General features: G+C 42.6%; 1 protein-coding gene across 1 annotated transcript in view; it reads left to right on the top strand.

Annotated features, from left to right (window-relative positions):
- Positions 1-10,565, top strand: part of ULK4 (unc-51 like kinase 4) — a 591,889-nt gene that overhangs the window by 411,159 nt on the left and 170,165 nt on the right. Inside the window, exon 34 of the mRNA XM_024117044.3 lies at positions 8,355-8,453. Coding sequence (XP_023972812.1) covers positions 8,355-8,453 — 99 coding nt within the window. The remainder of the gene's footprint in view (positions 1-8,354; positions 8,454-10,565) is intronic.

Below are 10,565 nucleotides of genomic sequence, written 5' to 3'. Positions count from 1 at the left end.
ATTGTATATTCTTGCCTCCTTTATCAAAGAAAAGGTGACCATATGTACGTAGGTTTATCTCTGGGCTTTCTATCCTGTTCCATTGGTCTATATTTCTGTTTTTGTGCCACTACCATACTGTCTTGATTACTGTAGCTTTGAGCTGGAGGAATCAGGCCGCCTGCAAGATGGTTTTGAGGGCTAGAGATGTATTGGTTTGGCCAAAAAGTTCCTTCAGTTTTCAAGTAAAAATAAGACACATTTTTCATTTGTACCAAGAACTTTATTGAAGAACGTATTCCCCTTTTTTGTTCCACTGTCTTCTGCCATTTGCAGGCAACTTCATAATTCCATTTTCCCAAAACTTTTAATCTTTTTGAGCAAATAACTGTTCCAGGTACCTTTTACAGTCTTCCAGGGAATGGAAATTTTTCCATTAAGAGAATTTTGTAAAGACCTAAGTAAATGGAAATCCGAAGTGCAGTGTCTGGTATATACGGCGGATGAATCAGAACTTCCCACCCAAGCTGTAATAGTTTTTGCCTGGTCATCATAGAAACATGCGGTCTTGTGTTATCCTGATGAAAGCTTATGTGTTTTCTGTTGACTAATTCTGGACACTTTTCATTGAGTGCTGCTTTCAGTTGGTCTAATTGGGGCATTACTTGTTGGAATTAATAGTTTGGTTTTCTGGAAGGAGCTCATAATAGAGGACTCCCTTCTGATCCCACCATATACACATCACCTTCTTTGGAAGAAGACCAGCCTTTGGTGTGGTTGGTGACGGTTCATTTCACTTGCCCCACGGTCTCTTTCATTCCACATTATTGGGCAGTATCCACTTTTTGTCACCCATCACAATTTGTTTTAAAAACAAAACATTTTCATTACATTTCAATGGAGAATCGCATGCGGAAATACGGTCAGGAAGGTTTTTTTCCCTTAACTTATGTGGAACCCAAACAGCAAAGCGATGAACATAACCAAGTTGGTGCAAATGATTTTCAGTGCTTGATTTGGATATTTTGAGTATGTCAGCTGTGTCCGGTGTGGTATAATGTTGATTGTTCTCAGTTAATGTCTCAGTTTGATCGCTCTCAATTTCCACTGGTCTACCCGACCGCGGAGCATCGGCCAGCGAGAAATCTCCAGCATGAAACTTCGAAAACCACTTTTGACACGTTCAATCAGTCACAGCATCTGCTCCATACACTGCACAAATCTTTTTTGCATTTCAGTTGTGTTTTTACCTTTCTTGAAATAATAAAGCATAATATGCTGAAAATGTTGCTTTTTTTCTTCCATCTTCAATATTAAAATGGCTACACAAAAATCCACCAATTTTGATAAGTCTTTTTTTAAATGCACGCTGATACGGCAGCTGTCACTAACAAAATTGTTTCAAATGAAGTTAAAGACAACTAAGTGCTACTAGGGCCATCTTACAGAAAAACTGAATGAATCTTTTGGCCACCCCAATATTTAGTGTCTATAGAAAAGTCAGGTAGCCCCAGACTGTAACCTGGCATCGTGCTCTGAGGAAGGAAGGGCATGTGAGTTCACTGAGTAGTACTTTCTGTGTTAGGTGTTAGGTACCACCACATGCTTATCTCCTTTCATGTTTTCTCTAAAGAATTGAGTCAGCTGATACTTAGATCATGGGATAGCACACAGGCAATATGAATTCACTGTTATATTTAGAATCCTAGTAAAATTGCAAGAGATGTGTATCACTGGTAGCATCCTGGCTTGGATAGATGCAGAAGTTGATGTTGAAAGCAGACTGTTCTCATACCTTGCCAAGAGTCACAGTAGCAGAGCCTCTTAGGAATGAATCCCTAGACCCCTGTTTAGTCTCTGTTATTCATCATTATCTTTTACCTGCAGTTAAGGTGGTGAAGTATGTAGCTTGTCTCGTGTATTTTAATAAATAATTCCCGGATCCCCTCAATCAAGATGATAGTCAGTCAATAAGTTTTAACCCAAACTTGTAAAGCCAGTAGATGAAAATGGCCTTTGGACTACCTTGCAGTTTTTATTTGTTCATATTCTAAATGAACAGTAAAGCTTGGCTAAGTACTTATGGAATCCTGAATTATGGATTTCTCTTAGTTTTCCCTCTCTTTTCTAATAAGTGTCTCTTGAGAGAGCATTGTTTCTTTTTCTTAAATTTTTATTGGAGTATAGTTGATTTACATTGTTGTATTGGTTTCTGCTATACAGCACAGTGAATCAGTTATACATACACATAGGTCCACTCTTTTTTAGATTCTTTTCCCATGTAGGTCATTACAGAGTATTGAGTAGAGCTCCCTGTGCTATACAGTTGGTCCTTTTAAGTTATCGAGAGCATTGTTTCTTATTTCAGTTTCCACAGTGGTAGCTTTATGTAATTCTTCATTCAGTTTCCACAGTGGTAGCTTTTATGTAATTCTTCAAGGTGTAGTTGATAGTTACTCTCACAAGATGCTTTGATGATATCAATCTGTAAAAGATTGTGTAGGTTGTGGATAAAAAGGATCAGAAATCTAAAAATTCTTTAAATTCCAGAACGTAGAAATCCTCTTTTATTTCAAGTGATCAGGTAGGGTGTTTTAAAGGAAACTCCTTAGTACAAAATATTTTCTAATTCTTTTTTTCAATTTGTTAGTGTACCAATAGGTCACTGTTTTTTATTCTTTCATTTTTTTTCAGCACCACTTTGTATTTTACTGCTGTCATCTTTCTAAATCTTTCCCTATAATATCTGCCAAGTATTGCTTTTGACCTTGATGACCGACTTTGATCTACATGATACCTGGTGTCAGTCTGAAAGAGGTTAGAGTCCTTGAGACTGAATTAGGGAAAAGGTTGGGAAAAGAAATGGAGGGGGCACCAACGACACATCCTTCTAGAACACTGAGCTGTAAGTTCTTTCCAAAGCGTAAGTCTCCTCTTCCATTTGTAAACATGCTGCACACCCGGGATTCTTCTGCATTCAAAGCCCATGTCTGCTTTTAACAGGAACCTCTCGAAAGTAGAAGAGCTGAGTGTTGCCAGTGTTTACAATGATAATAGTGCTTAGATTTATGAAGCACTTTTCTTTTTCAGGGAGGAGAGGGGTATGATGCAGGAATGTGTACTGGGAAGGTGAGGAGTAGGGGAGGGAGGTGTCAGAATCTCTGCTAGGAGTCCAGTCCTTATCCCCAACCTACCTTGTGAGTTTGTGTGTGAAAGATGTGCAAGCAGAGACAAATAGATGCTCAGGACTCACTGGTGAGGTGGGAGCACCTGGGCCTTGCAGGCTGGAACACCTTGGATTTGAATCCCAGCCACGTCACTTTTACCTGTGAGGCGCTGGGCACGTCACTTGACCTGTCTGAGTATCAGTTTCCTTGTTTGTAAAGTAGACATGCTAACTACTCAGCAGGGGACTTAAATGAGAGAATCCAAGATATGTAAATATGATGTGCCTTAAGTACACCTGGCCCAGGGAAGGTAAGTGAAAAATGGTTGCTGTATTAAACAAGAAGAAAGGTGCTCACCTCCCCTCCCTGTTTACAGAGGGTTCCTGGGGGCCATGATTTCTTTTCATTTCTGTGTCCTGGCCCATGGGAGGGCACTCGGTTCGTATTTACGGAGTGAACTAACTCCTACCAGGCTTACGAGATATAAATTTATGGTTTTATTTTGCATCTGTGAGCCTAGCCCAGGGCTTGGTACCTGTGATTTTGGCAGGAATGAAGAGAAGAAGGGTGTTGAGTGTCAGGGAGCTTCATTTTGGTAAGACCGTCAATACCCAAATAGTGGAGCAAATCATCATCTTAATACACTGAGATGCCTCGCCACTGGAAGGTACAGGGTCCTGCAGAGTGAACAGGGGCGGGGGATGTTACCAAGTTTGGGGGCTAGGGAAAGAAAATATTCAATATTAAAATCCAGGTCACCTGACTTCCCAGTCTGGGCCTTGTCTCTCACTTCTGGAGTGATGGGGGCAGCTTGATACATTACTCTGGTAGTAGGACGGTTTAACTGCTGTTGGTCGGCAGGTGTGTCGGCAGTGCCTGGAGGACTGAAATGTGGCCACTGAGTCCTCTTTGATCTCACGCTCACGTGAAGGCTGTTAAGGTAGGGGCTACAGTCTCTATATCAGTATCTCGTGGAGTTACCAGTTCGACTCCTCCGGGCTTTCCCCTTATTGTTGTCCGCCATGAGCTACCCTGTCTGGTGGCTGAGTGCAAGTGAGATTTGTCTGCTGTAGTCCGTGGTCCTCATCGTTTCTCTCCTGCCCTTGAAAGCTTTGATGACATCTCATTATGTACATATCATTTTCTAACTCCTTGGCAAGATGGTCAGGGCCTCGTATGATCAGCCCCAGGCTGGTTTGCCCGCCTTGTCCGCCAGCCCTCACGCAGCCCGTGCTCACGCCAAACAGTCACCTCGGCATTTGCCACACGGATCCTGTGCCTTATCGCTCCCGGCCTTTCCTCACGTGATTGCAGCCCCTGAAACACCGGCTGTCCACGTCATTCCCTGCAGACCTCGTCCCCACCATCCAAACGGTGAAGTTGTGTCACCTTTTCCTACTCCCGCCCCAGCTCCTCTATTCCCTCCTCCACTGTGGCAGTTTTCACACTCTGCCTTTAGTGCAGTTATTTGAAAGCTTGCCATTCTTCTTCTTCTATTTTTAAATTTTATTGAAGTATAGTTGATTTGCAGTGTTGTGTTAATTTCTGCTGTACAGCAAAGTGACTCAGTTATGCATATGTATACTCTTTTTCGTATTATTTTCCATTATGGTTTGTCACAAGATAGCGAACATAGTTCCCTATGCTATACAATAGGACCTTGTTGTTTATCCCTTCTATGTATAATAGTTTGCATCTGCTAATCCCAAACTCCCAATCCATCCTCCCTCCCCCACCCCACTCCTACCCCCTTGGCAACCACAAGTCTGTTCTCTGTGTTTGTAAGTCTGTTTTATAGATAAGTTCATTTGTGTTGTGTTTTAGATTCCACATATAAGTGCTGTCATATGGTATTTGTCTTTCTCTTTCTGACTTACTTTGCATAGTATGATCATCTCTAGATCCATCCATGTTTCTGGAAATGGCATTATTTCATTCTTTTTAACAGCTGAGTAGTATTTCACTGTATATAGGTACCATATCTTCTTTATCCATTCATCTGTCGATGGACATTTAGGCTGTTTCCATGTCTTAGCTACTGTAAGTAGTGCTGCTGTGAGCATAGGGGTGCATGTATCTTTTGGAATTATAGTTTTGTCTGGATATGTGCCCAGGAGTGAGATTGCTGGATCATATGGCAACTCTGTTTTTAGTTTTTTGAGGAACCTCCATACTGTTTTCCATAGTAAAGCATGCCATTCTTTTAATGAAACCGTGAGGTTCTACAGAGTGGGAACTGACTCGTATCATCTGTGCATGGCAAGCGTGTGGGTGACGGTGTTTGGGGAGCACACCGAGTGTTGAATTGAATTGTCTAGACCACACCATTGCAGACTGTGCTCTGTTGTGCTTAAACCTGCTTAGGACTTTGGCGGCAACTGCCTGAGGAATTGACTCTTGTTCACTACAGGTGCCGTACCTCTGTGTTTATGTAACAAACCTCTGTTGAGGACCTGCCCCCTGTGCACTAGATTCATGTAGCAATGATAGATGTAATAGAGTTATATTCTTCCTGGCCTTTCTTCTTGTGCCAAGAAGTTAGCTGTATCCCTTTATCTCATTTTGGGTAATGCTGTAATGCCATTTTGTGTGTGTGTGTGTGTGGTACGTGGGCCTCTCACTGTTGTGGCCTCTCCCATTGCGGAGCACAGGCTCCGGACGTGCAGGCTCAGCGGCCATGGCTCACGGGCCCAGCTGCTCCGCGGCATGTGGGATCTTCCCGGATCAGGGCACGAACGCGCGTCCCCTGCATTGGCAGGCGGATTCTCAACCACTGCGCCACCAGGGAAGCCCTGTAATGCCATTTAATATTACGTATGGCTCATAAGTTGACATGCCCATGTTTTATATGTTTACAGCTATTAAATTTATATTTGTACTTAGAGTTCTCGTCTGAGATCCGTACTTAATATATTCAGTAGCTTCCTAAACGTGACCGCTAGAATGCCCCACAGTCCCCTCAAATTCAACATGTCTAAAGTGGAGCTCAGGATTCACCTCCCAAACCATTCTCCTGCCAGCAAGCCCTGCCCCTCTCATCCTGCTGTGCAAACTAGAAACCTGGGGGTCATTCTTAAAATTTCCTTTTTTCATATTCCTCGTCTAATTTGTCACCAAATAATTTAGATTTTGCCTCAAGCACTACTGCTAGCACCCAACTCAGGCTGCCCTCTCCTCTTGCCCAGGATGTAACAGCTGGGTGAGCCAAGAACCATGGATGGCCAGGAGTGGGGTCGTTTACCAGCCAGCAAGGGCTGGGGCAGTGAGTTGTGGTAAGGGATCAGTGGGACAGATGCAAAGGCAGAGGACTGGACAGGGAGGACTGTGGCAACATCACGGCAGAGGTGGGTCTTCTTGCTGTGGAAAGAGCCCCTTGCAGAGTGCACACATAAGGCATCTGGGAATCGAGCGGCTGACTCTGGAGAGTGTGCCGTTGGGGAGCTGGAGAGACCCTGAGAGAGGCTGGCCAGACCCCTATATTCGTTGCTCGGCTACCCACACGTGATCCCCTTGGCACACAGAGTTTCTGCTGTGGGCCTGGATTTTTGTGAGGACAGTTGAATTTCATATGCATTCCTTATGTGCACCTTCCTCTTGTGCAAGCTATAGCATTCCCTTTCTGGAACCCTTGGCATCTTTATAGGGAAGTGGTACCCAAATACTGGCATGCAGGGTCAGGATGTTTCTTGGTGACAATAACAAATGACTGTAGACCTTGGAGGGTCTGGAGGCCCACTGGATATCCTGGTGGGAAGAGTCCCACAGTGTGTGCTTGTGCTTGTAGCCGTGTCTCCTTGCTTATGTGTGTTTGGAAAGGAAGCAGTGGCCCCATGCCCCTCCTTGCCTAGGTGCTGGTTTGCAAGACTGCCTTATTTTTCCCAAGAGACAGTCGGTCTACTCTAAAGGGTAACATGTTAATGTGCAAAAGCTGATATTCCACCTCACATGGTGCTTCAGAAGGCAGGATCAACAGCCGAACTTCAGAAAGGTTCAGACCTAGGGTAGTGCTACATGTTTGTTTCCTGGGAGGAAATTTCACCTCTCTGATAGAGGCCAGGGGTTGAGGTAGGGATAGGGGAGGGGAGAGGTGAGAGGAAACTCCTAGCTACCAATTATTGTTGTCCCCCTTGGCTGCAGAGAGGTGCAAGCTGTTAAAAGGCAGGTGTCTGATTTTCCACAACATCCTTTTTTTTTTTTTTTTTCCTTTTCAACAAAGGAAAGCGGGCCACTTAAATTCTGTCCATAGGCCCGAAGGCAGAAGGAATCTTGGCATTTATGAGAGGGGCCCCAGAGTCCAGGTTAGTGACCTAAGGCGGGGCAGCCTGCTTTAAAAAGGCTCTGGCAAAGGTCATTACCTAAAAGTAGTTTTGTTCTGAGTGAAATTAAAAACAGAGAGGGTGTATGCGAATGAAATGTGTATGTACTATAGCAATTACAATAAATAATCAGTGCCTTCTCTCTGTATAAAATTATTCATCTCTATGATAGAAATCTTCTCTGAAATGAGGCAGTTCTATACAACTCCTGGGAAAGACACACTTAAAGTTAAAGCCACTCATTTCTCAATTCTTACTTCCATTGCATACTTCCTAAGCAATGTAGACCTGTATCTGAAGCTTCTTCATGCAGTGGTCCAAAGCCTGTTCATTCGATAAATATTCTAGATGTTATTTGAGCAGGTGTGTGCATATAGAGAAGGAAAGCACAGCAGAATGCATTTGGTCTGCATCATATAATGTGTATGTATAACAGTGCCCAGAAGAGGTGAGCTTGTGTGATTTGGAGTCATTTAGCCTGGAGTCATCCTCCAGCTTTGTCACCCATTGTCTGTGGGACTTTAGACAAACTACTCAACCTCTCTGAACTTTAGTTTTCTCCCCTGAAAAATGGGAATAACCGCACCTCGTCTCAGGATGGTTGGGAAGATAAAGTGCTTTACCACCCGCAGTGTGTGAACATCAATATCATCCCTTCAACGACAGCCCTGGTTATTGCTTTATCTGTGGTCCGCCCAGATCCGCCTCTGTGGCCTGAGCTGGTGGCAGTGTGTGTACTCTGTCACGTGATTACCGAGCATAACTTCTCTTCAGGGGCCTGAGGTCAAATGCTTCCTCTGCGCCGTCATCTGTTGGGACTGGGTGGACCTGTCTCCTACGGCCAGACTGACTAATCTCCAAGACCCCCTTCCCCTCTCCTCCCCCTGTTCAGGCACAGAAGTCCGGCTCTGGAGGGAGCACTCAGGCCGCAGAAGACCTGCTGCTACTCGGCAAGCCTCTGACAGACCTTATCAGCCTGCTCATCCCGCTGGTAAGAGCTCACACACCTGCTTGGGTGTCTCTCAGGTCGTTGCAGAGGGTGAAGTGATTTTATTTGAATTTCATGATGTCTTGAGTTGCTATGCTATTTTGATTCCTTTCAAAACTAGAACCAAAAGAAATTTCAGAAGATTATTTAGCCTGGAAATACTAAATTTCTACTTTAATATGCGGTGGCTAATCATTTATTTAAGTGGATATTTCAGTAAGGCAGAGCCTCAAATTCTTCTTAACGGATGTGAGGTTAAAAAAAAAAAAAAAAAAGGAAAATCAAGAAATGAATTCCAAGAAGGAAGGAGAAATCCATTGTGGGCGTCAATTCTCTTTCAAAAAGATATTTTAGGGTTACTTGGCATGCAGGACTACCCTGAAATGCAGAAGCGCAGACAGAGCTAGAGCATATCCACCACAGTCTCCATAGGAATAGAATGAAATAAGTGAAATTACACGAAAACAGATGAGACTGCACAAGACTACTGAGTATGTGAAAAGAACCCAATGGAGACTTGGAGTTTGGACCAACTGAGCCTCATTGTAGTTTTGACTTGCATTTCCCTGATAATTAGTAATGTTGAGCGTCTTTTCTTGTGCCTGCTGGCTATCTGTATGTCTTCTTTGGAGAAATGTCTTTTTAGGTCTGCTGCCCATTTTTTGATTGGGTTGTTTGTTTTTTTTGTTATTGAGTTGTATGAGCTGTTTGTATATTTTGGAAATATGCAGGACATAGATGGGGCTCCAGTGAACAGAGGTAAGACTAACCAAATCATGCACTCTTTAAGGACATATAAAAGACTCAAAACATCCCCATTAGATATAACTGATACAGTATATGATATGTAGGATAATACTTAATAGCATATAAGATTTAAACAATAAAAAAAGCTTAAAGGCAGTTGAAAAATCTGTTTCAGGTAAACTTCTAGGACGCTATTTCACATATGTATCTTATAGACAGGGTTTTGGTGTTTGCCACGTTCTGAGATTTGCTTTAATAGTTGAATTTATTCCAATTAGATTTATTCTTAAACTTATCTTTGGTCTTAATTTTATTGTCTTATTTTATATTTTCTTTGTAAATGTTTTCCTCTATTAGACGTAAGGTTTAATGCAAAACAAAAAACCTTTATCAGAACAAAGAGAAGGACTGTACAATGGTAAGGAATAAAATCCACAGGAAGATACAATAACTATGAACTTTTTTGTGTCAAACATCAGAGCATAGACTATAAAAACAGAGAAGGACCAAAACATACAGGGAAAGACCAAAACATATAGGGAAAAAAAAGTACAGTAATATCAAGAGATTTAACCTGTCTTTCTCATTGCTTGACGACTCAAGTGGATGAAAATTATGATGTAGAGCAGGGGTTGACAAACTAAGGCGTGTGGACTAACTCTGGCCCACTGCCTCTTTTTGTAAGTAAAGTTTCATTGAATACAGCCACACAAACAATTGTCTATGGCTGCTTTTGCATCTTGACGGTAGAGTTGAGGAGTTACAACAGGGACTCTGTAGCCCACAAGCCTGTGTTGTTTACTGTCTGGCTCTTTACAGAAAAAATTTGTTGACCCGTGGTATAGAGGATATGAAAACTTTAGTAAGATTAATCTAATAGAAGTATATCCATCTCTCTACCCTGAAAATAGAGACTGTACCTTCTTTTCAGTTTTCTGGAAATACTTTAAAAAGTTCACCATGCGTTAGGTTAAAAGAATATCAATAAATTGCAATAAGTAGAAATTGTATAGACCACATTGTTTAACCGTAATACACTTAAACTAGAAGGAAAAATAAAAACAATAAAAATACACAGTTAGCAAATATTATCGATGAGCACATTGTGATTGTATCAGTCTGGGTCCCGTCAGAAGACAAACCACATAGTGATTGAAACAGGGGAATTTCAATATAAAGAATTATTAAGCTATAGTTGAAGAGTAAATGTAAGATTTAAAAAGAATTCTGGGGGCTTCCCTGGTGACGCAGTGGTTGCGAGTCCGCCTGCCGATGCAGGGGACATGGGTTCGTGCCCCGGTCCGGTAAGATCCCACATGCCGCGGAGCGGCTGGGCCCGTGAGCCATGGCCGCTGAGCCTGCGAGTCC

Source organism: Physeter macrocephalus, chromosome 18 (assembly GCF_002837175.3).
Source record: "Physeter macrocephalus isolate SW-GA chromosome 18, ASM283717v5, whole genome shotgun sequence".
Lineage (NCBI taxonomy): Eukaryota > Metazoa > Chordata > Mammalia > Artiodactyla > Physeteridae > Physeter > Physeter macrocephalus.
This window is presented reverse-complemented; position numbering and strand designations above follow the sequence as displayed.